This window comes from Exophiala mesophila, assembly GCF_000836275.1.
Source record: "Exophiala mesophila strain CBS 40295 unplaced genomic scaffold supercont1.2, whole genome shotgun sequence".
Lineage (NCBI taxonomy): Eukaryota > Fungi > Ascomycota > Eurotiomycetes > Chaetothyriales > Herpotrichiellaceae > Exophiala > Exophiala mesophila.
Genome location: NW_015622505.1, coordinates 3186703 through 3211456, shown reverse-complemented (window position 1 = coordinate 3211456; position 24754 = coordinate 3186703). Strand labels below are relative to the sequence as shown.

At 49.7% G+C, this 24754-nt stretch overlaps 9 protein-coding genes across 9 annotated transcripts; 8 read left to right on the top strand and 1 right to left on the bottom strand.

Annotated features, from left to right (window-relative positions):
- The first annotated feature begins 129 nt into the window (after positions 1-129).
- Positions 130-3014, top strand: PV10_02940 (uncharacterized protein). The gene is made up of 6 exons (XM_016367323.1): positions 130-446; positions 517-823; positions 884-1085; positions 1148-1179; positions 1237-2712; positions 2785-3014. The coding sequence occupies exons 1-6, from the start codon at positions 346-348 to the stop codon at positions 2857-2859; spliced, it is 2193 nt and encodes a 730-aa protein (XP_016226841.1). The 5' UTR covers positions 130-345; the 3' UTR covers positions 2860-3014.
- Positions 3015-3875: 861 nt separating this feature from the next.
- On the top strand, positions 3876-5188 carry PV10_02939 (uncharacterized protein; the record flags this gene model as incomplete). Its single annotated transcript, XM_016367322.1, has 2 exons — positions 3876-4308; positions 4461-5188. The coding sequence occupies 2 exons, from the start codon at positions 3876-3878 to the stop codon at positions 5186-5188; spliced, it is 1161 nt and encodes a 386-aa protein (XP_016226840.1).
- A 2367-nt stretch (positions 5189-7555) lies between these two features.
- On the top strand, positions 7556-9334 carry PV10_02938 (uncharacterized protein; the record flags this gene model as incomplete). The annotated part of the gene is made up of 6 exons (XM_016367321.1): positions 7556-7827; positions 8000-8341; positions 8404-8572; positions 8636-8803; positions 8863-9105; positions 9194-9334. 6 exons carry the CDS (start codon positions 7556-7558, stop codon positions 9332-9334), a joined length of 1335 nt encoding a protein of 444 aa, XP_016226839.1.
- Positions 9335-10773: 1439 nt separating this feature from the next.
- Positions 10774-12349, top strand: PV10_02937 (uncharacterized protein; the record flags this gene model as incomplete). Its single annotated transcript, XM_016367320.1, has 3 exons — positions 10774-10990; positions 11055-11957; positions 12018-12349. The coding sequence occupies 3 exons, from the start codon at positions 10774-10776 to the stop codon at positions 12347-12349; spliced, it is 1452 nt and encodes a 483-aa protein (XP_016226838.1).
- Positions 12350-13221: 872 nt separating this feature from the next.
- PV10_02936 (uncharacterized protein) lies at positions 13222-14529 on the bottom strand (the record flags this gene model as incomplete). The annotated part of the gene is made up of 1 exon (XM_016367319.1): positions 13222-14529. One exon carries the CDS (start codon positions 14527-14529, stop codon positions 13222-13224), a length of 1308 nt encoding a protein of 435 aa, XP_016226837.1.
- Positions 14530-15332: 803 nt separating this feature from the next.
- On the top strand, positions 15333-17317 carry PV10_02935 (uncharacterized protein). The gene is made up of 2 exons (XM_016367318.1): positions 15333-16207; positions 16258-17317. The coding sequence occupies exons 1-2, from the start codon at positions 15449-15451 to the stop codon at positions 17137-17139; spliced, it is 1641 nt and encodes a 546-aa protein (XP_016226836.1). The 5' UTR covers positions 15333-15448; the 3' UTR covers positions 17140-17317.
- Positions 17318-17608: 291 nt separating this feature from the next.
- Positions 17609-19815, top strand: PV10_02934 (uncharacterized protein). Its single transcript, XM_016367317.1, has 8 exons — positions 17609-18098; positions 18149-18153; positions 18201-18304; positions 18358-18900; positions 18963-19012; positions 19064-19201; positions 19256-19556; positions 19612-19815. Exons 1-8 carry the CDS (start codon positions 17706-17708, stop codon positions 19725-19727), a joined length of 1650 nt encoding a protein of 549 aa, XP_016226835.1. The 5' UTR covers positions 17609-17705; the 3' UTR covers positions 19728-19815.
- Positions 19816-20005: 190 nt separating this feature from the next.
- Positions 20006-22501, top strand: PV10_02933 (uncharacterized protein; the record flags this gene model as incomplete). Its single annotated transcript, XM_016367316.1, has 5 exons — positions 20006-21486; positions 21536-21610; positions 21663-21945; positions 22000-22072; positions 22139-22501. The coding sequence occupies 5 exons, from the start codon at positions 20006-20008 to the stop codon at positions 22492-22494; spliced, it is 2268 nt and encodes a 755-aa protein (XP_016226834.1). The 3' UTR covers positions 22495-22501.
- Positions 22502-22698: 197 nt separating this feature from the next.
- PV10_02932 (uncharacterized protein) lies at positions 22699-24750 on the top strand. Its single transcript, XM_016367315.1, has 2 exons — positions 22699-22953; positions 23028-24750. The coding sequence occupies exons 1-2, from the start codon at positions 22762-22764 to the stop codon at positions 24213-24215; spliced, it is 1380 nt and encodes a 459-aa protein (XP_016226833.1). The 5' UTR covers positions 22699-22761; the 3' UTR covers positions 24216-24750.
- Positions 24751-24754: the final 4 nt, after the last annotated feature.

Sequence of the window (24754 nt, the reverse complement as noted above, 5' to 3'; positions counted from 1 at the left end):
TCGGATGGTCGGATGGTCGGAGCGTCGGAGGGTCGGCCTTAAGCGGGTCTCGAACGCACGTCCATACATGACTTTCTCGCATCTAGGCCTCGCTCAAATTCGTAGCTCCGATACCGTATCAAATAACTCAGGTCATACATGCATCACGGCAATACGAAAGCTACAATTCTCGAAACTCGAGGCTCACAGCCGTGACAAGAACCAATCCAAATAGCAAGTCTAATCTACTCCTTGGCATTATTCCGACCTCAAATTGGCGCGTCCGAGGACGAGACAGCAATAATCTGTTGGTGCCTGGTCAATGAAGTTGGATCCCAATCTTGAAATCTCGGGGCTGCTGCTCTCATGGCGAACGAGCAGGAGCTGACCCGATCCGAGGTGTTGAAACGGCAACGCCGTCGACGTGAGAAACAGCAATTGTCTTGCAACCCTTGTAGGGCGCGAAAGTATGTTCCACCACGCCCGATCCATCGTCTCAGGCCGCAGCTCGACTCACTGACATGCTTGATACTTTAGAGTCAGGTGTGACAGATACAAACCATGCGAGAGATGTCATAGCCGAAATGCAGAATCTACGTGTATCTATGCTCCGCTACGGCCGACTGCGACACCAAACAGCCCTCAAGCCCGTTCGAGTGGTGTTCACTTATCGCAACGTTCGAAAGCTTTGACGACCACTGAATCAGAGCACATCGATCAACGCCCACAAGCTCCGTCTTCCACTTGGGATAACGTGGCCGAAGGCTCCTGCGGGCGAATCGACGTCAACCCAGATGAGACCAACTACATAGGTGGTGAGCATTGGGCGGTCTTAGCAGACAAGGTGAGTCTTTCTTGCTGTATGGAGGTTTCTCCCTCTTATTGACGGACCGTCGTAAACTAGTTAGCAGCAGACCAGTTATCGCATGGAAGCACGCCAAAATCATACGACGGCAACCATCTCACATTGTCGAATAATCTACCAGATTTGTTCTCAGGATCTTACACTGGCCTGACGTTTCCTGAGCTCTTGGCTTCGATTCCCAACAAACTCCAGGTCGACAGACTCATTTCCAAAGCCTTCCAATCGATTCCTGGCGTCGGATGTAAGCCTTAGACGTATAACCTTTGTGCAAAAGAGGACCGATGACTAACAAGAAGCCTCAAGTTACCCTCCATGCACCAACATTCCAGGCTCAGGTATGTGGGAGTTCCGTTACGATGTGTATCTCTTACTTGGCTAATTGCTTCGGTTAGTATGAACATTTCTGGGACCACCAAGATGCCGTTTCAGCGAATTGGATCTCTGTTCTTTTCAGCTTGATGTCTTTGGGCTCTGAATTTTCCGAGTATCCGAACGGACCCATGTCTCAGGGTCATGACACGGCCTCACACTTTCGTCGACAAAGCGCAAAGAGCCTTATTGTTGCAAATTACGCCAGACCAAGTGCCCATACAGTTGAGGCACTCATGCTGTATCTATATTGCGAACTCCTGCGCAGTGACAGCACAAGTTTTGGGTTGAACCTAGTCTTGACGACGACGATACGCACCGCGATGAGAGTAGGCTATCATCGGGATCCATCGCACTACACGAACATTTCGATTTTCGCTGGGGAAATGAGACGACGAGTCTGGAACCTTATTGTGCAGCAGGACATAACACTCTCACTGGACGTTGGTCTTCCCCGGTTAATCCATCCTTCTACAACGGACACGAAAGAACCGCGCAATTTGTTTGATGAGGACTTGTACCCAACTATCACAGTCCTTCCTCCGTCAAGGCCCGAACCTGGATCCGCAAATGCTGCTTATGTTCTTGCAAGGTCACGACTCGCCAGTGTTCTTGGAGAGATCCAGGAGCATGTTATGGCTACCACAATGCTATCTTATAGCAAAGTCGTTGAGCTCGATGGCCTGCTCAGCCAGACATACGAAGCAATTCCGACAAATCTGAAACATCAACACAATTACACAGTGACAGATTCCCCAATGGTTATCATTCGTCGGTTGATGCTAGACCTTCTTTTCCAAAAGGCTCGATGCGTCCTGCATCGACGATTCATGAAACATAGTGACCTTGTGTCATGGAAGGTTTGTCTGGAAGCTGCGTCAAAAATAGTCCGACATCAGTCCTTCCTCTACCGGGAGTCGCAGCCTGCTGGAATCCTCTGGGGTCATAAGTGGAAGGTCACCTCAATGGCCCGATTTGATTTCCTTTTGGCTGTCATGATTATTTGCCTGGGAGTGAGATCTCTAGCAAGATTAAAGACTGTTGCAGAACGACCTGCGGAACTTGCTGAAAGCACTCTGTCTTTGGAGCATTTGCAAGGCGTGCTTGAAGAATCGTATCTTGTTTGGAAGGAATGGGGTAGCGAAGTCAAGGAAATTGGAAAGACTGTTGACCTAGTCAAGTTCGTGCTGGATAAGGTGCAACAAGATTGTTCTGTCATTCGTGTGAATGGATCACAGAATGATAATTCGGTCTCAGAGCTTCGAAAATTGGGTGATACAGAGCCACATACGTCAAGCGATTGCAATGTCCGCTCCTCGGACAAACACAGGAACTCGAGAATCCTGGAAAATCTCGAAGAAAGGCCTCCCGCTTCCAGAACCGATTTCTTTCAGTCTTCGCATCCGCCCATTCAGGGCATCACCGAAGTGAGAGACGAGTTCCTCTCATCTCTAAGCATGCTGGACGATTTGAATGATGTTAGTGATGAGATTGACTGGGTAAGCGTCCTTGACTGCGTTGCATCTGAACGTTTAATTCGTTGAGAAGATACTGACATGAGTGTTATCAAGGCTCTCTGGGATGGTCATCTGCAGCAGGCTGGGGCTGGATATCTTGAGCCGTATGCCAGTCATGCCTGGCCCTGATATTTGATGTGGAACGACTGCATTAGGTAGTATATTTCCACGAACGATATGTAAGATGCAATCCTCAGGATCGCTCAGCCTGTTGGAACTTTAGATATGAACCGGCAGATGATACCATGTGACTCGCGACTTTTGCCACTTTGATGATCATCACATAATCCTCGTAAGAGCTGCTCATCCTGTCGTAGATAATGAGAACCTCTGCCGTTCAAAGTTTGCCACTACAACGCACAGCCGCCGAAAGGCGGGATCTACTGTATAATGGTTCCTGTCAGCGATAAGGACATTTCAGAGCCGCCCAGCCCAGCCCATGGGCTTATGGCCGAGCGGCCTAAATTCAGCCACCAAGACCCCTCTGATCAAGGCTTTCGGCTCCAAGGATACCCCCCGAGAATCCCTCCACCAAGTCCGAGCGCCCTCTTACCCATCTTCACTACCTCGATACGTAAATCCGACATCTGCTCAAACTCTTTTACACTTTTCTTGTTGCTGGTTTCACGTCTATAAACACTGCTGGCTACAATTTAGAAATTTCCGCCAGAGGTGCAACGATTACCCGTATATGACGATGGCACAGGGCCATCGAGCACGGTCTGGATGCAAGAAGTGCAAGGAACGGCACTTGAAATGTGATGGTATTCCCTTTCCCCTCTCCATCTGGCTGGATTTGCCAGAACAACTTGCTAATGCTGTAGCTAGAAGGACGACCTGTTTGCAATCGGTGCACTGTTTCTGGCGCAGAATGTATTTATACGTTGGCTCTTGTTTGGGAGGACGACAGCATCTCAGCCGGGAAAAGCCACGGTCGTGCTGGAATTTGGTCTAAAGCCGAAACCCTACGGAAGCAAAATGCCCATCCCATGCCAACCTCGAAACAATCACATAAGTTCTTACAAGGGACTTGTGCTGAGGCCTTCCTCAACACAACGACATCTGACGTTCAGAATTGGCTCTCACAGACTCAAAATAGTGACCGACAATGGCCATCAATCCCTCCCCAAGTTACCTCCCCGGACATGAAGTTTGCGTCCAACATCAGCTGTCTCTCCTCTCTGTGTGACACCATCGGCGCTCGCTCGGTCAATACAGATAAAATGCTGTTCGATTACTACCACGCTGTCGTTTCAACGGACGAGACACACGTTCGCCGTGACGATGAATATGATCCTCGTCAATACATTTTCTTGCAAGGTTTATCTTCACCAGCTGTTGCCCTCGGCATTCTCATGGTGACCGCCTACCTTTGGTCACAGACAGATTCAAGTATTCTAAAGCTCGCATCAGAATATCGAAGGCTGGTCTTGGAGATTGTGAAAAGGTCATCTGACCCTGGTGATATGATGTTACTTGCTGTGATGCTCTGTTCTATGGAGGTACGTATTAATGATGCTGGACGTAATGGTAGTCTCTCAGAGTTTCTGACAGGAGACAGCTGGCTTGTGAACGAGGGTCGGTGTGGATGGTCCACTTCACTCTCTTCAGAGACATCATCCAAGAGCGACAAGGTTTGTCAGAAACTGGTTACGTTTATGACTACCTTTATAGACTTTGTTGCCGGTACTTGGTGTATCACCTTGTCATTGCCAAAACTGTGTTTCCAGTTGAAGAGGTACTTGGCCATTGCTTACCAAATTCCGCCAGTTCATCATGGACATCAACCGAGAATCTTTCTCTGATTATGAATGAAGAAACACTTGACCAGATCGACCCTTACTCTGGTCTGAGCAACAGCCTCCTATTGCTCATAAATGAGATATCAGACCTTGAACGTGAAGCTCGGTCATTGGGTCAAGAAGACTCTCTAAGCGCAAAGCTTTTGGCCAAGGCTCAACGTTTGGCCCTCAGCCTCGACAACCTGAAGCAGTTTGTTTCCCCTGGCATTGAAATATCCGATCCTCAAGTGGCAGAAGACATGCGCAGTACGGCAGAAGCTGGACGACTTGCCGCCCTAACGTTACTTCACGAAATGATGTACAATTCATACACTCAATCTCAGAGCGGAACTACAACTCAAGGGGCAGAGCAAGCAGCTCAAGTCGAAGAGAGGAAGCAGTACATCGCGAGGATTCTAGAACTTGTAGGAGACGTGCTGACGCGATCCACGAGACTGAACGTTTCATGGCCCTTGTGGGCCCTATTCATCGCGGGTAGCAGTGTGGATGATGACCAAATCAGGCTTGTGGTCATTCGATTGTTTAAATTGGCAATGGAAAAGTCAACACTTGGAGTGAGTGTCCCCTTACATGAGTCCCAAACCAGGATGAACTACGAAATTAGACGAAGTTCCCGTGTCCACCTTTGTGTTATCATTACTGTTCCCCTGAGCTGAGAATCAGAATGAAATGACGGCTAACCAAGCTTCAAGAACATATTACCAGCCTTTCAAGCTCTTCAAGCAATTTGGAAACGGCGTGATCTAGCCGCTGATGATGCGGTATCAGACCGAACGTTACGAAGAAGGCGCCAGAATGGTTTAAGCCGCATAAGTTCAAGCAAGGAGGCGGATACATATCGAGGATGGAGCGAGAGAGGTAAGGTAATGGCAATGCAAGGATATCTAGTCAGCTTAACCTAACAACATACTGGCATCGGTACATATGTGCGAAACCTTGATTAGTCGAGAGCAGGGTTAGCCCTAAGCTCCAGCTGCCGTATATACCACCATGTGCAGCTGCGAATCATAAGTCGCTCTAAGCTGTGGCTTTATATGCCTTCGAGCTATCACCTGAGTGGCCCGTGTATAGCCCTTAACCCCTAAGGCCCCTTGTAGGGACCTATGACTTAGCCCCTAAGATCTAAGGACCCAGTTCATGGCCATGCGGCCAACAGCTCGGGGGCGAGGGACCACTTTAAGAGCCAAAGCTGCTGCCTGTCGGGAGGGCCCCTGGGGCTCTCATATCCGCCTCTTTGGTGACTACTTACCCGCGCAAATGCGTGAGACACTCCACCTAACTGATTCATTTGCGGGAAGTAAACCTCGACGGCCTCGGCCATTCTTAACAAGAATTAAAATTCAACAGGGAGTCATCTCATGTATGATACTCTGGCGGCAATTTTCCTCGCGATTCAAAGAATTTTAATACGATTATAGGAGAGGGAATGCTTTCGAAGCACTCCACTAGCCTTAATTACGCTATATACAACCTAGAGGTTTTTCATTTCGTCGTCTCCCCATCTCTTATAGACGATCAAGGAGGCAATGTCCCAGATAATCTGATCCACACAGAGTTCGTCCGGGGCCCCGTGGATCGAGTCTTACTCCGCAGACCCAGAAAAGCACCCGCCACCCTGCAAGGCTTGTGTCATTGGCGACGGTATTTGAATGAAACTACAAATGCGATCAACCTAGCCTTGGTTGGCAGATGATACCTTACAGCAATTAGCCTCGCAGTCATTCGAGCCCCAATTATCCTGGCGACTTCCAGCTTCTATCTTCACCATATTTATTTAGTATATGTCAGATTGTACTGAGTCATATCCTGAGTGACTCCAGCGCCGCCCAGCTCAAAGACGGTCGGGTCAAAGTAGATTCCTGCCACAGCCCATCGATCAACAGATGTCCCCTCGGTTGGGGGGTATACTGTATATGGGCAAAGTATCTCAATGGACCATAGGAGATAGCCGTCGGCCCAAGGCTAACCAGATTGGAAAGTGATGATGATTCACGCTTTGTTGACAAACCAAACACATACTTTCTTGGTTTCGGTTAGGGAGTATCCCACTGCTGCCCCACTCAAAAGTACGTGGGGACATGTGTATAGAAAGCCGAGTTATGGAGAGGAATCCCTACATCAGAACGAGGGGATCGACGCTGTGGACGCCCGCTTCCCCGGGCGGCGCCATCCCCTTGAATCCAGCTCCTCTGACTTGATGCCGCGCACATGGTGAGCCATTCCGCACATGAGCCTATCGTTCGAGGATATCATAGGTTGTGCAGTCATCGGTGATCGCCAAGTGGTAGCTGCAAGAGCACGCTGATACGAATATCTACTCCGTAGGTCCTGAGCGAGATTGTGAAGTTTGTTCTGCGCTCGCAAAGTCCTCGGCTCTTTGTACCGGCCCATGACGTGCCGGAAATCCGAGGCGATATTCCCCAGGTTCCGGGGAAAAAGAGTTTGATCTGCGCCTTTTGGTGTTTCGATCGACATCAACCCGCCCTTCATGGGTATGCATCCATTTCTCAACAGTCAAGAGTCAAGATTTGAGAGTCAGACAAGCATCACGACATGGAGTATCACCAATCCAAGTGTCAATCCGAAGTTGTGATTCGACACAGTAATAGCATCCCCTCCCTTTTGCAGGTTTGGTGGTTCCAGACTGATCATTATGATCACGAGTCCAAAGTTGATAAAGATTTCGCCAGTCCCCTCCCTGAAAACTTCATTCCGGAAAAGATTGTCTGCTACTACTCTTACGCAAGACCTTCGACATGAATCGGTTCAACTGGCTATGCGTGCTCTACGTGACCTTCGGGGCTGTATTCTACGGCTATGACTCTGGTTCGTAGTTTCTACCCCTGTTGTCCTTCTCACCTCTCGATGGTCATGCCTAGCAGGCCTCTTGTGAAAGGATGACCGACAACATGATGCGCCGCAACGCCCGCTGACTCACACAAATAACAGCTTGTACTACCTCCGTTTTGGCGTACGCCTCCTTCCTCGAGTACTTCAATCTAGACGCTACCACCATCGGTGCCATGGGCTCTGCCTACTATGCTGGTGCTGTGGTTGGTATGGGCTCAAATTGGTACCTTCCAAACAAATTCGGACGAGTACGCACCATTCAGATTGGTTGTCTAGTCTCGTTGCTTGGTGCTTCACTGCAAACTGGCGCACAAAACTATGCCACCTTTGTGACCGGTCGCGTTATTGGTGGCTTCGCCTCAGGCCTGATTTTCGTCGTCTGCCCGGCCTATGCTTCTGAGATCGCCCCTCCTCGGATCAGAGGAAGAGTCGGTGGATTCTATTCGTAAGCCTCTGCTTATATCTAATTTATTGCGATGGCACTGAGATCCTTTGTTATAGAATTGCCGTCAACGGGGCATACTGTTTTACTGAGTGGGTGTAAGTCGTCCGCCCGTCCCTTTTCGTCGTTTGAGTTCCCGTTTCGACAAGAAAATCAAGCTGAAAAGGTGCCATAGGGGATTGGGATTCTATTTCATCAAGGGTGACGTCTCGTGGCGTCTCTTACTCGGATGCCAGCTCATCCCGGGGTCTCTAATGTTTGCGTGCTCATTCTGGATGCCTGAATCGCCTCGATTTCTAGCCTACGTCGACCGCAATGACGAGGCACTTGCCATTCTCAAAAGACTGCACGGAACCGCACACGAGGAAGGGGATGATTTCTACAAGCGTGAATACCACCAGATCAAGGCCCAGATCGAGTTGGACAGAGAAGAGCGCCTCGGGGTCAAGGCGATCTGGGCTAAGCCGTCCTATCGGAAGCGGTTCTTACTCGTGGTTGGATATGCCTTTGCATGCATGTAAGTCTTGGTCAACATTCACGTGAGATAGGCCCCTCGGCCCCTAATCCTTCCGCCATTAGGCTCTCGGGGGTCATTGTGATCCAGAACTATCAGGTCATTCTTTATACGAACGTGGGCTTCACCGCTGTCATGTCCCTCATCCTTACTGGAGTCTGGGGTACTGTTGGAACAATTTCAGCAACCTACTCGGCGTTTTGCTTCGACAGAATGGGTCGGCGACCAACAATGGTGAGGCGATGAAATTTCTCTTTCCTACATCGGGTATGAACTTTTGGCTGACAAGGTACCTAGATTTTCTCATATGTCCTCATCATTCTCGGAACCCTCATCACGTGCATTACATGGGCAATCTATGAGAAGAACGGGAGCACAGACCGATCACTCGCAAATGGCATCATTGTCGCTATGTTCCTTGTCTGCGTTGGATATAGTGGGCCCGCGAACGCTTTTCTGGCTACTGTATGTTCATCGCAACTCTTGCAATTGGTCTGACAAACCTGACTCGATGTCTTACATAGTACCCTGCGGAAATCATGCCGACTTCGATCCGTCCAGTGGGTGTTGCCGTGTCATATATGACACAGCACATCCTGATCATTATCCTGGTTCAATTCACTCCTCAGGCGATAGAGACGATCTCATGGAAGTTCTTCCTCATCTTCGTATGCTCGTCGTTCCTCTACTTCATTGTATTCCTCGTCTTCTACCCGGAAACACGGTACAAGACACTCGAGGAAATTGAGGCTATTTTTGGAGATAAAGTTAGTTCTGCCATCGTCCCCTCGACGTCCGCAAGCCGCACAGGAATCATTAGCGTGGACTGAATGTTTTTGCTAATCTTGAACGCAGGTTGCTGAGACCCTTGATGAAGCAGGCCAGCACGATGGTAAAATCATCCAGGAATCTGGCCAGGATGAGAAAACGCGCAGCAACCAGCACATCGACTCTGTCCCCATCGACACCCATACCAATACCCAGTCGAACCCCTGAGAGGATATGCAGCGTGAAACGGGGTATACTTCTGAGAATTTGTTCCAATCTGCTGCCCTTTCTCTCCGAATGGGCATGATATCTCCCTTCCTGGGTCCGCGAACAGATTCCCAATGACAAGGTTCGTAAGAGATACCTCGACAACGCCGGCCAAGATCTACTTGGGACGCTGGCTCTGGGTTTGACATTTGAATTACCAACAAGTCATTAGCATAATCCAAACGAGCCTGCAAAAGACAAAAGTTGTGTCCTATTTTCTCTTTCAGTGCTTCTTCCTATTGTGTTCTGCAGTATCTCCTTTGTGCATCTTGTACGGAGGGCGCGTACAGTTTGGGACCTTGCGCATACGCGGGTTCCCAGAACCATACCCTCGCGGACAGTCGTGTAAACCTTACTCCGTACACATCCATCCTCGGGCCCCGACAAAGTGTCGCGGGCGCATCCAATGACGATGCGGCTTAGAGTCGAGACTGACGAGAAGGGTGATCAGGGTTAGCAGGCGGCTGAGCAGGCTGAGGCTGGGCCACTAGGTCACCGTATGTAGCTGTGGGAATCATATTCGGACAAGGGCACACCTGATTCTTGGTATCGCCAAGCCACCACTCGGCAACTGACGACTTCATAGTAAGCTCTTTAGTTGACTCTCGTGCCTAGACACCCCTATGCTGCTAGGCCCTTGGGCCCCTTGGGCGCTAGTCCGCCGATTCGTATAGGCCGGAGTACCCCCAAGGCTTATAGACACTCTAGGCATGCTTTAGATCCTCCTAGGCTTAACTATAAGGGGACCCAACTATATCATAGGGTGCTAATCTGTTTGCTCCTGAGTAGCCTCTTGGTAATACCCACGTCGTCCTTGTGCAGCTAGTAACTCGTCCTTGTGCGAATAGTCACTCCCGCTAGATGTTCCCTTGAAACGGGTGCTCAAGAGATACTCTCCTGCTTTGTGGCCACTGATTACCAGTTGATCATCCAATCGCTTAGCCATGGAGATACCATAGTGACAGCCGCTACAACAAATGGCCTGGGCCAGGCGATGACTACCATTACGAGGAATAGGACTGAGTGGTTAGCGTAGAAAGAATATCGTTCCATACAAACAATCAGCCAAGATTGCTTCCCAGTGTGGGGGGAGGCGAGTCTGCTCAAAGTCAAATGGATCTACGCATAGACCAACCCCAGCTCGCCGTGTCACAGCCGTCCCGTTATCAGCTTTACTTAGGTTGCTCTGGGACAGCCTGGAAGGTCCACCCGCTGTTATCTCACTTCCTATCTTATTACTCATTGATTCCAGCCCCGAATGTATGCCTACATAAACAATTGAAACCACGAGACATGCCTCACAACACACTTCTTGACACGGCGGCAGTCTCAGAACTTTCAGCTGTGGGCGATCTCAAATTCACAAGATAGGAGGTGTTCGTTAAAATACCAATTCTGCCATGGAGAAAACTCAAGACGGCGAGCCAGCCAAAACGCAAGGAGAGGACATCAAGATTGATGTAGCGAGCGTCGAAGAAGTTTTCGTGGATCCGGTGATTGAGAAGCGTGCACGATTCAAGTTCGACTGCATTGTGCTTCCGGTCATTGCGATTTGCATGTTGATGGCAGGACTGGATCGTTCAAACATTGGCAATGCACGAGTCATGGGTTTTGATGGTATGTCCAAAGCCCTCTCCACCTAATGATGCTGCTGAGATCGTATGACTGATGAATGATACAGCCGATCTGGGTCTTGTTGGGACGCAGTTCAACACGATTTCTGTTGTTTTCTACCCTCTATATCTGGTAATGGAGGTTCCATGGACCATGGCCATCCATAAATATGGATACAACAGAATCATCGCCATAATGACGACGGGCTGGGGTTCGATTACGCTTGGCTTTGGATTCGTGAAAACCTACGAGCAAGCAGTTGCGCTGCGTGTTTTGCTCGGGCTGTTCGAAGCAGGGATGATTTCGGGTCTCGTTCTGGTCATTTCCACCATTTGGGCTCCTCATCAACAAGCAAAGCGCATCGGTGTTCTTTATGTCATTGGTGCTTTGACAGGAGCTTTTGGTGGGCTGATTGCATACGCAATTCAGACCATGGGGTATAGATCAGGCATGGAGCCATGGAGATGGCTTTTCATCATTGAAGGCATCATCTCCTGTATTGTCGCCATCATCGTATTCTTTGCTATGCCCCTCAATCCTGAGGAGGCGTGGTTTCTGAACAAGGAAGAAAAGGAGACCATGGCAGCACGAAAAAGACGCGATGTCGTGTACCGTGGGAAGAAGACATTCTCCTGGCCCGCGATCCGCGCAACCATAATCGACCCTACGGTGTATCTCACAGCCATCGTCCAGTTCTCTCATGGTGCCGCAACACTTGGATTCTCGATCTTTCTGCCGACAATCATTCGTGGCATGGGCTACACAAATTTACAGGCCAACTATCTCACAGTTCCTGTGTACTGCACGGGCGCTATCTCTGTCATACTCTTTTCGACCATAGCCGACAAGTTCCAACGCAGAGCCATACTTATCGTGGCGGCGATGGTGCCTCCAGTCATTGGATATTCGATCATCATAGGATCTGCCAACAAGGCTGCTGGATATGCTGCCATGTTTATCGTCGTGACAGGTAAGTTTCATAGGGAAATCCGTCTCTTTACAACCAGCAGTGCACTAACGGGTACAACAGGTCTATTCTGTGTCGTTTCCGTTCTGATAACTTGGACATCCATGAACCTGGCGCCGGATGAGAAGAGAGCGTTTGCGTTGCCCTTCATCTTCACCTTTGGAGGTGTGTCCGGTGCATTGGCATCTTTTCTCTACCGTACCGATGATGCCCCTCGTTATGTTCAGGGAAACTCCATTTCATTGGGCTTGGAAGCTGTAGCTCTGGTCTCGGTCGGTTTGTTGTACCTCTTGCGGCATATGCGCAACAGTAAAAAAGAAAAGCTCAGGGCCCAGGGCGTTACCGACAACTCAAAATATGGAGATGAGGCCATGGACTTTGAGTACAAGTTCTAAAAGGAGATGGCAGTTATCTACACCAAGTGGGAGAGAAAGGCCGGGGGGACGAGGGGGCCGGGAGGAAAAGGTAGTCTGATCTGCTGTCTGTCTACGTTGATTTGTTGGAAATGATATGAGGCCTACCAGTGCTGTTGCGCTTAAGCAAACTCACGCCTCCAAAGTCCAAGAATAAACATTTTCCCTTCTATCGCATCATTGTACCCTCCTAATCACTCTGCCAATTGACAAATGGACTTTTGCAAAGATTCACCGGAATAAGGGACTGGTCATTTAGCTCCTCTAGAACGCTCGACTGCATGTTCTGGACCAGTGTCCTGGTGGTAAAGTGGAGGTCGTAAAGGAGGCTAGAAAGGGTGTTTGCCTAGGAACCCTGCGTGTAAAGGGATCGAGCCAAGATCATAAAAACTGCTCAAGACTGTACTTTGTGTCGTTGAATTGTTGATCAACGAAACCATAAACACTTGGGGGGGGAGAGGGTGGATAGAGATAGGTGAACCAACCAATAGTGGGCGGCTGTTACAAACCTTGCCCAGCATTCGTATCGACCTTCACAACTGTCCGCAAGTCATGGACTCTCCACTTGCCTAAGCATTCGACGGAAGCATCTGCTAGCTACATTCAGTATAGGCCCATGTTCTCCGCAAAGGATTGTAATTGTCTAGACGTAATATGATGTGGAGACAGATAAGTAGAGCTCTCGCTGTTTCCTGTACAAAATAACGAATGAACATCAGTTTGGCTTTGACTGCAACGATTGCCGATCAATCCTATGTTAAGGTCCATTTTCACCCGCCAACAGGTCGCTCTACATGCCTTCAGATGCGCATTCTACTATCCTTACTCCCTACTACGGTGCTGCGCTGGGGATTTCACTTCTTCTGTAGTGCCACCGGAATTATTGGTGTGGCGGGCGATTTGTATAGCTTTCCAGCACGCCAAACATGGGTGATGTTTGTGGTGTCAGTGAGAACATTGATGTCTTGGAGTGGGTCCTTTGCCACTGCGATAAAGTCGGGCGCGAATCCCTCTTTCAACTGTCCGGAGCCGTTAGCAGGGCCTTGTTCTCCCAACGTATCCGGGCAGTTGGCTGTAGCGGCCTCGATTGCCTCCAAGGGTGTCATGCCGGCCTCAACCGCGAACTTGACTTCTAGACCTGCTGAACCATGCGAAGCCATGTGTCCAGGGGAGCTGAGGAAAAGATCTGAGCCAAGTGCAATTTTGACTCCCGCTTTGATGGCTTTGCTGTATGCCTGCGCGTGGATAGGGACCGCCTTCTGTAACTTTTTGAATGCTGGGCCACTGGTCCATTTGCCGAGTTCCAGTGACACATGGTGAAGCGATCTTGTAGGAACCAAGATTGCACCCTTCTTCAACATCAACTCGATGCATTCGTCGTCCAGTTCTGTCCCGTGCTCAATAGTGCGTACACCGGCATGTAATGCGGCTAGAATCCCAGGTTTTCCGTGACAATGGGCTGCTACAATGCGACCATTGCGTTTGGCTTCATCGACAAAAGTCTGAATCTCAACGTCCGAAAATTGTTGGTGACTGGGATTATCGCGCAAAGTACCAAGACCGCCGCTGGCACAAATTTTGACAAAACAGGCACCCTTCCGTATTTGTGTGCGTACAGCTTTGAGGCATTCGTCCACCCCGTCACATAGTGTGCTCATATAGCCACGGGAGCAGATTCCGGTGAACGCGTGGAGAGGCATATCGTGCACATCACCATGGCCTCCTGTTTGGCTCAAGATGTCACCGCAGGAATAGATCTTAGGTCCAATAACTATCCCTTCTTGGACTGCCATGTCAAGATGGATGCCATATCCTCCGGTTTCTCGGACAGACGTGAAACCGGCATTGAGATACTCTGTCGCATCCCGGGAGATCCTGGCTCCAACCAAGACAGGGTCTGCAAAGGCGCTTTCGTGGATCGAGAAGCTGTTCATGCCGAGGAAGTGGGCATGGCAATCCCACATCCCTGGCATCAGCACAGGGACATGGGTAGCTTCGAGGGTTGTGTATTCACTGGGAATGTTTGTCTGAGGTCCAACATAGAGGATCTCGTCCCTGTTCGCTACAAGGGCAGCATCGTGCAGCGGCTCTCCACGCCCGGGGATCAACAGATCTGCCTTGATAAGAGTCGCCTGCTCGTGGGTTGTGATTGCCTCCCCCATGTTTGAAAGATAGGATATAGGATATCTGAAGCTTTGATGGTCCTTCCTCTAAATGGGTCGTCCGATCTGTTCGTGATAGATGTATCGAGGGTGAGAATTGACAGGGAAGGGTTCCGTTCTGATCTTCAATACATCGAAAGCAAAATCGAGCAATCGTAGACCGACCCTCCCAGCTTTTAAACAAGTTGGATCCATCATTTGTTCCACTTGCATTTCATGGCCTTCAGAGCAGGTCGAGCCGGCATGGATAATTGGCCCTTGCAACTAAACTAGCGCCGGGTGATATGGAGCCGGGGAGTGAGAGAACTCGGACATGAATCTGTGTGGGACACAGAAGTATACTTCCTTCCACACAGTATCATCCCCGAGCACAGAATTGAGCGAGGAATAAATTGTTCATAATTTTCATTACAGAGATCCTCCGGATATCCTCACCAGACCGCAACTCTTCTCGATCCGGTCTTGCAGGGCCGAATGGCAGCCCTCTTGATCTTTACTCATACTGCTGCTGGACCAATTCGATGTTCGCAGGGGGTGAACAGACCTTCGGGGTCGCAGGAGATCATGACCTCTGGAAGATCTCAACTCCTGATCGACCGAAGAGTTCAACTAAAAAGGCTTGGGTTATCTTCAACCAGACGAGGGAGGGAGAGAGGAACGAGCCCGGCACGTGATCCACCACAACATCTGAAAAGCAGCGTCACATCAATCCCGAAGTAGAGACCCCTCCAAGCCTTGGCGTGAACGTCTTTTCTCCGTTGGCGTCGACTGCTTATCAATACCGACATGTCATCTCTCCTCCACGCGTGACCCAGCAGCAGGGATCGAAGGAATAGGCATCACATCATATGGTTGGTGATACAATACTGGCTCCGAAGAGAGCTGGCAAAGCCTCATCGCAACCAAGGTCGGATCGGGGATGAAAAAGCAGGTTCGGCGGTCGTTTTCAGCATGTTGGACTTGTCGACGTCGCAGAGTGAGGTGTGATGGAGGGCAACCGTGTACTCCTTGCACCAAGCGGAAGGTGACATGCGAGGGCTACCATGTTGAGCTCTCCTGGGTTGATCCTGAGACAGGCGTCTACAAGTCCCACAGTCGCCGTACCCTGGACTTTGCATCCACTTGGAACGGTTGGCCAATTTATGGGGACCACCAGTTGGATCATCTTCTGGACGCACCTGATTGTGAGGCTTGCGACTGTGTTCCAGCCAAACCACGTCATAACCCTTTTGGAACCCTCGACTTCAAGGTTGACGACAAGGTCGAGCGACTGGTGAGGAAGCCAAGGACCCCTTCACTGACCCGAGCTCTTACCATCAACCCAATTCGAGATCATTCGCACCATGATCAAGCCCTTTTCCACAATTACACACAACGAATCGCTTTTCTAATGATACCAGTCGACGGCGCTGTCAACCCTTGGAAGACCACCTATCCTGTCATTGCTCTGCAGCAGTCTTCACCTGCACACAAGAGCTTATACCACGCCATCTTGGCACAGTCCGCCTTTCACTTGTACAACGTACATCCATCTGGCTCGGACATAAGCAAGTTCAACCGCCGCAAAGGACTCGAACATTATGTTAACTCCCTGACTCAATTGCGCACCTGCCTGAACACTCCCTCCCCCGATTATGAAGCTTGCGTAGCGGCCCTTCTTACCATTGCTGTTGTTGAGGTAAGGACCAAGTCTTGATCGAGTACATGTTTCGTTTCTAATGGTACTAGGGAGTCTATGCATCAGAGACAAAACAATGGCGTTGCCATTTTCAGGGCGCCATTGGCTTTATCACAGATTTCATGCAGCAGACTCCATGGCTCGTGTCTCGAGATGCGTGGGTGTTGTCACAGAGCTTGGTGCTCTCATTTGAAGTCGCCCAAACTAGTCGGACAATGATTGAGAATCGGCCGACTATCATCGACGATCTGTGTGAGGCGGTTTCACTCCAAGCAAACTTTGGCTACACCATCGGCGCCAGTCGCGACGTTTTATACGCATTGTCGACGATTCGCAAACTTCGAATTCAATTGATGAAAAAAGAGGAAATCCATCAGGACCAATTCGCGACTGTTGTCGAAGATTTGATTCGAACCCTGTCCTCGGAGAAACTCGATGCACTCCCAGCATCGATGATCGAGGAATGCGATACCACCGAGCCGAGTAGCGAAAACGAGCAGAAGTCGGAGAAAGAGAAAAAGAACAACTATCTCCAGGTACTTCATCGTCGAATATTCCGCAATGCAGCTCTCATCTATCTCTACCGAACGATTTTCAACGCAGTGCCGGCGATAATCGAACAATACATTTCGAGAGCATTGGCGGACACAGTCGAGTTTCTCGACCTGCACGGAGGGAGCGTTTCCGCATGGCCAGTTTTCATGGCAGCAGTTGAGGCTTGTAGCGAGACGGACCGCGCCAATGCTACCAAATGGCTCACTTGCTCCTGTGCGCTGGGCATTCAAAATCGTCACGCGATTCGAGAGATTGTTGAGAGTGTATGGCGCGAGAGGGATGAGCAGGCTATCGCCCTGGATACTACGCCAGACCAAGTAGAGGTGGACTGGACTCAGGTCCAACAGGCATTGAAGATCGACCTGCTACTGATTTGAAGTTTGCTGGGTAGAGCATATTCCCTGATGAAAAGATCGAGATCCAGGCTTGATTCTTTTGGAGTTGTGATGAAATGTTATGCTTAGGAGTATTATGGTCGGTTGGGTCAGCGGCGGTAAATTGTTAGTGGAAGGTTCAAGTATCGCGTTCGTGATAAATTAAACGGCTTTTTATTTGCTTACATTTCGATCGTCCACATTCCTCCGTACAGCAACCGACCAACGAAATGACAATGCGCCCTAGACCATGGAGATTCTGCCTGAGGGTCACTAAATATGTACGAGCCGACTATCTCGGTCCACCCGCTCAGGAAAATTGGAGAAGACAAGCGTTCATTTCCAACAGCGGATCTCCGTTTCGTACAGGATTGACGCTTGATCGGCACCTCCGCACTCCCCCAAGACAGGGAAGCTGATAGTGACAGTACTTAGAAGTGTCGACTTCCGTAGATCGTATCATCCCTGGAGATAGACATAGACATAGACTATCTCGGGCGCCGGTAGGTCGCATATAACAGGAAACGATCTTGATATACAAAATACTGTGACTCGAGTTAAGCCCAATCATGGTACTAGACATGGAAGCCATCATCTCCAAGACCCAGGCAAAGCGAGATACTTCGATTCCCGAGCAATGGCGTCTACCGAAGAATGCATTCGATCCTGAATCCAGACCAATCGATGTTTTCAAGCAGCCTGGACTTCTAACTGATGAGGAACTTGAGATAACGGGACAGAATGCAGTCCAGGTGCTGGAGAAGATTCACTCGGGCTCCTTGTCGGCTGTCGCCGCTACTCAGGCATTTGCTAAAAGGGCTGCGATTGCGCATCAAGTCGTTAACTGCTTCACCGAGTTCTTCCCGGACGAAGCGTTGAAGCGAGCCAAAGAACTGGATGACATTTTTGCAAAGACGGGCAAACCGGTGGGGGTCTTGCATGGACTACCTATAGCGATCAAGGTGGGTTGTCTCAGGACTTCATGTGTTGATCACCCAGCTGATACTGACAGGACATGTGCGTGTTTGAGAAAGACCCAAGAATACTAGTGCTGATAGATCTAGGTATGACGTTGCAGGCCATCTGACTACCGTTGGCTATGTTTCATGGCATGACAACGTCGCGAGCACAGATGCATCTCTAGTCAAAGTCATGAAGGACGCAGGAGGTACGTCCTCGATCCTCGCCATCTCAAATGAACCAGACACCAACCATCTCTAGCCGTGATCTTTGCAAAGACGACCATGCCCCAGACCGGCATGGCACTCGAAACATATAGCAATCTATGGGGACGAACTCTCAACACTTATAGCACCAAGTTTGGCTCCGGTGGATCTTCCGGAGGTGACGGGGTCCTTGTTGGGCTTCGAGGCGCGGCCGCTGCACCCCTGGCGTCAGATATTGGGGGCAGTATTCGTGCTCCTGCGGCCTTCAATGGACTCTACGGAATGAGACCAACATCTGAACGGATCCCCAGAAAAGGGCTCAGGTCTACCGTTCCCGGGCAAATCTCGATCAAGACTTCATGTGGTCCTATCTCACATTCCATGCCAGATCTAAAGCTTTTGATTAAGCTCATCCTGTCACACCCGTCCTTGCCTTTCGAGGGAAGTTGTCCTCCAGGGTGGTGGAATGAGGTCGAAACTCCAAAGGAGAAACTGCGTATTGGTCTGATATTGACTGACGGTGTCGTGGACCCTCATCCGCCCGTGACACGAGCGTTGAAAGAGACGGCAGAGAAGTTGAAAGCTGCCGGACACGATGGTGAGTTGAAAAAAACAAGATACCCGCGATATCGCAATGATACAATGCTAAGACCGGCATAGTTTTCGAGTACAAACTCCCATTCGACGCATGGGAGGCTGCACTGACCACGGTAAGTGATCAAGAGCACAATCAATGCTCTGTCAGGTCTGACACATCACAGTGGGCACTGTACTGGCAGACTGGAGCTGCAGAAGCCAACCAATTTATTGCTTCTTCCGGGGAAAGTCCTTTGCTTCCGTATGCCAGAAACTTGGAAATTTTCAAGACGAGAGCCTTGTCTACTCAAGAGCTCTTTGCTGTAAGGACCGACCCAGTACTCTTGCGCAGCCTCATATTGACAATTTGATTCTAGTACAATGCAAAACAGCTGAACTATAAATGGGAATTTGCGCAATCATGGCAAGACAACACATCGAGCACGGATGCAGGTTCTAGCAAAGCCGTCGATGCCATTATTTGCCCTGTCGCTCCGGCTGCCTCAATTCCACACTCTTTCCCAGTTTGGTGGGGATACACCTCCCTCTGGAATCTTTTGGACTATCCCTCGGTGATAGTTCCAGTCAAAGATCTAGTTATTGACCCCATCAAAGACAAGAAGGATCTCAACTACCAGCCTCGCGACAATCCCTTTGACAAGGACAACTGGGAAGTTTGTAAGTTGCGTCAGCCCCTAAGTGTTGACTGATGGCTAATGGCTTTGCAATGTAGATGATCCAGAATTGTGGAAAACTCAGCCTGTCACAATTCAGGTCGTAGGCCGTCCATACAAGGACGAGAACCTAGTCGCTGTTGCAGAGGTCATAGATCAAGTGATCAATGGATAGTTTATGCCGGAGTAGAGGGCCTGAGGCTATAAATCTATCACTGAGATATGCGCCTACAGATATTACGACCCACGCAATATTATATATACAACTCCATTAGAGGATAACCCCAGACATTCTGAAACTGAATCTCAGCTGAGTTCTTAAATTAGCATAAACGGTGAACATGGGTTTGTCTTGGCCCCTCGTATTTCTTGTCCCTCTTCGACCCACCTCCAACTTCAGAGTTTGTATCATTCTTATGTTCTAATGTTGCTAATGTATGCAATTTGGCTGTCATGGAGGACCCCTCTCCTGCCAGACCGCCGCGGCAAGCCACTGCATGCAATTGGTGTCGAGAACATAAATTAAAATGCGACACCGAACAACCGTCCTGTCGGAACTGTCGTAAGCGGGACATTGAGTGTGTCACAACCAATCTCCGTCGCCCAGATCAATCGGGACGGCGGCTTCAACCGAAGGGAAGACGGATCAGTCGCAAGAGCGTAGGAAACTCCTCGAGCGCTTCCAATCTATCGCTATCTCAGACTCGGACCGGTTCGACGTCGACACATCCATCCCCTTCAGTGTCACCCTCTCCCCCACCATCTCCGTCGCAACAGCTACTGGCCACGTTCACTCACGACAGTAATGTCCCATCAATATTTGCAACGCCATTCGAAGGTTCTGACAATCAGCGCCGGAGTCCTTCGGTCTCTCAGTTGAATCGATCTCGGCGCGAGAGGGAAGACGGCGGCAACTACTCCAGCCATGCTAGTACCGACAGACTTGACAATTCTTCTACCCAGGACAACTCCAATGTCATCGTCGTCACTGACAGAAGCCGTTCTCGGTTACAGGTTGTTGGCAGCGGAAGCAGCATCTATGTCATGACTCAATGGCTCGACCTCTTTTTCTCCAAATCCGACTTCTGGCAACCCATCTATCCTTTCTTCCAGCAAGGCCTCGCCTTCTCAGTCGAAGTGCCTCTTCCATTTCTCAGTTCGCTTCCCCAATTTCCCTCAGCAGATATTATCGATAAATATCTCACGACGTTCTTCACACGAATCTACTCTATCTACCCAATCATCGACCGTGAATATTTACACGAGTCAATTTCAGCCCTGCGGCATAAACTGGACCATCGGAATTATTCGCTGACTTCGAGAGATTATCCTGCCCTGGCCTGTATCTATGCCGTGTTCAGTCTTGCCGCCGACGAGATTGATGGCAGTGCTACCGATACCGGTACGCACTTTCTCGAAGGCGCTTACTTTCTCTACGCCCATCTCGTCGCCATGCCATATGTCCCTTCGGTCCAGGCATTGCTGCTCATCACCATTATACTGCGACATCGAAACAAGGATGCTGCCTGTCTTGGGACTCTTGGTCAGGCGATCCGGATCGCTCAGTCAATTGGCCTTCATAGACGTGTCACAACAGCAGAGAGCCTCCCGGCCGTGGTAGACCTACACGCTCGAATCTGGTGGACGGCGTATATCATGGAAAGGTCCATGGAATTGGAGACTGGTCGACCATCTGCAATCAGAGACTCGGAATGTGATCAAGTCATGCCACAGAAGGTGCTGGAGATGCAACCTCAGGAATGCTCCTTTGACTACTTTGGTGCCTTGATCAAATTGGCACAAATCCAGAATCGTATCCTCGATTTGTACTACAATAAACGGCAAGTTCGAAGAACCAAAGAGCTTTTGCATGAGATGGGCAAGCTCGATCGAAGCCTATTGGATTGGACAGGCACTTTTCCAGAGGAAATTCGGTAAGTTTTGAGATCTTGTATCTGAAAATCTGGACCTGATGAAAACCAGGCCCGGTCGAGATATATTTTGTCCCGCCGAATGTTTTCACCTGGCTACATATGTCACATTGCAGTATCATCAAACGTATGTGGTTCCAATTGGATACACGACTTGTTCTTTCTAACCCTACACCCAGTGTGATGGCCCTCCACAGACCAGCACTCATGTCCGCCACTGCATGGCTCCGCAATCGGGTTGGCCAGTTATGTGAAGGCACACCATGGAGAAGTCGATTGCGGTATTGTCTATGTATTGGAGCAGCGTCTGCAAGGGCGAGCCTCAAGGCCTTTAACGATTTACTGATGTACAGCGGACCTTCGCGGTTTGTCACTGCAAGCCAAATCATGCTCAGTGTTCTTGTCCTAGCAATCTATGTCACCAGAATACCGACCAGTAGGATGAACGAGTCAGATCTAGCAGTAAGTTCATTCTAGAGTACGTGACTTGTGAATTATGCTAACAGCAATGTTCAGACAGTCTGTACTTTTGCCGAGGAACTCGAAGAGGAATATCTAGAAATGGGACAAGACGTCGAATTTGCAAAAGGTACGAAGTCAACAGAACAATAAGCGTTAAATCCTTGTTCTACCACTGATCAGCCATCCCTTCCAGGTCTATCTGTTCTCCGTGACCAACTCACGATCCATGTCAAAAGAACCAAGGCTGAACTTCGACAACGGAAGAAACGTCTTGGGTCGCGAACATCGAATACGTCAACCACTGAGGAAGTACCTGACATAGTTGCTCCAGCCGCACCAGAGAACCCTACTCCCCACCTAGGAGATACGTTAACACGATACGCAATGGATGATGCGTACATGGAGTTGGACGGAGGGCCCGAATTACAAGAGGCGTGGTCATCTCTTTGGACGGATGATCTGAGCAACTTTTACTTGAACGACATCAACCAAGATATGCTTAGTGCATACTTATTAGGCCTGCCACAGATTGAGAAGGATATTATGTAGACTCGAACAAAGACTATTGACTTGGAGACTGTCTATCTTCCTGAGACACAGAATTGTGTATCTCGCGTCGTATGCTCCACAGTTTTGATATGCGCTCATCCAAGTAATGCGTCACCGCATATTTTCCTTATCGATAAGGACTTCTCGCCTCCAGAAATTTCGCATGAAGATGATCGACGTCAAATTCTTGTCTTTGCTACTTCCCTTCGCCTCGACCACCCACTTCTCGCATTCTCCTCTCCCCCGATCCCTTTTGCGACGAACACGATGGCTAGACCAAGAAAGAAGAAGAGGACGCATATCTCCAACGACGATGCAGCGGAGAAAGGCAGCCGGGGCACAAGACGCCCCAAGAGTATGGTCATTCGGATGGGTGCTGGAGACATTGGACCAAGTGTGACACAGTTGGCGAAGGATTTTCGTGCAGTTATGGAACCTGATACAGCGAGTCGATTGAAGGTACGGTTCAAAGCACAACAACTCTGTCCAATATACCGAGTTCTCCTCGCTAACCAACTCCATGCGGTGAACAGGAACGCAAAGCGAATAAACTCAAAGACTACACGTCGATGGCCGGCCCGTTGGGCGTAACGCACCTTTTCCTGTTTTCAAGATCCAAAACCGGCAACGTCCACCTCCGCGTTGCCTTGACGCCTCGAGGCCCGACGCTCACCTTCCGAGTCGAACGCTACGCGCTAGCCAAAGACATTGCAAAAACGCAGAAACATCCCCGCGGGGGCGGAAAAGAATTTCTCACCGCACCTTTACTTGTCATGAACAATTTCACATCATCACCGAACAATGGCGACAACGAAGGAGAAAAAGAAAATCCTATCAAGAAACAACTCGAATCATTGACAACCACCATTTTCCAAAGCATGTTCCCACCCATCAACCCGCAAGCCACACCCTTGAACTCAATCAAACGCATCCTCCTCCTCAACCGCGAACCCCAATCCGACGGAAGCTACATCCTCAGTCTACGACACTACGCAATCACGACGCGCAAGTCCGGCGTGTCGAGACGAGTGCGCCGCTTCGACCCAAGTGAGCAACGGATACGAGAGAAGAAATCCGGCGCATTGCCGAATCTCGGCAAATTGGACGACGTGGCGGATTATATCCTCGACCCCGCTGCTGGCGGATACACGTCCGCGAGTGAAACCGAGGCGGATACAGATAACGAAATCGAAGTGACGGAGACAACCACACAGAGGGTTCTCAGTCGGCGAGAACAACAGAAACAAGCCAACGGAGAAGGGAAACGAGGCGATGAAGCGAATAAGAAAACGTCCAATGTGGAGAAACGGGCGGTGAAGCTCGTCGAATTAGGTCCGCGCATGAGACTGCGTATGGTCAAGGTTGAAGAAGGCGTCTGCGACGGACGCGTCATGTGGAATGAATTCGTGACCAAGACAAAAGCGGAAGAGAAGGCGTTGGAGGAGAAATGGGAGCTGCGCCGGAAGGAGAAGGAGGCGAGAAAGAAGGAACAGAGAGAAAATATCGAGAAGAAGAAATTGCTCAAGAAGAATACGAATGCTAATGCTGGGAAGGATGGTGAAGGTGAAGGAAGTGAAGAAGAATGGGATAGTGATGAATTGGAAGCATGGGCCGAGGATGACGATCTAGGCGATGCAGAAGACATGATCGACAACGAAGACGAAGTTGAAGTGGACAGCGAAGATGAAGTCGAAGATGAAGATGAAGAGATGGAAGACTGAATTCCATCTGGCCATATTTGTCTTCTCAATTCATTGAATGATTTTGATTTTTCCACGGGTTCAACAAGGCTAGCCACGAAATCAATAGAACATCATGTCATGGCCTGATCATACCAGCATGATTCCCTCCATCTTCGACCAGGACGTCTGTGAAGACGAGCGAGAGTGTTCAAGGCAATGTACTCGAATCACACCGACCACTCCTCACGAGTCACTTTCTGCTCTACAAGGGCTATGCGCTGACGACTGAACAGCCAGACTCGCGACAATCGCGTTGACTGGGTGGGGAGCGAGCGGGACGGGTGGATGGCTACACCAGAGTGAATGGCGAGGGGCGAGGGACGAATTGATACTCTGATGATCACTGTATCGCTGGTTGAGATGACATCCAAGAATGCATTGCACTGCTTGCCCAGCAGGGGGACCTGCTGATACTGGGTATACAATGGATATGGGCAAGGACTCTGAAGCAAGTTAGTCCTTATCTGCGAGAAACAGGGCGGTCAAGGGCAGTTTGGGTTACGAAAAGTCTGCAGTCA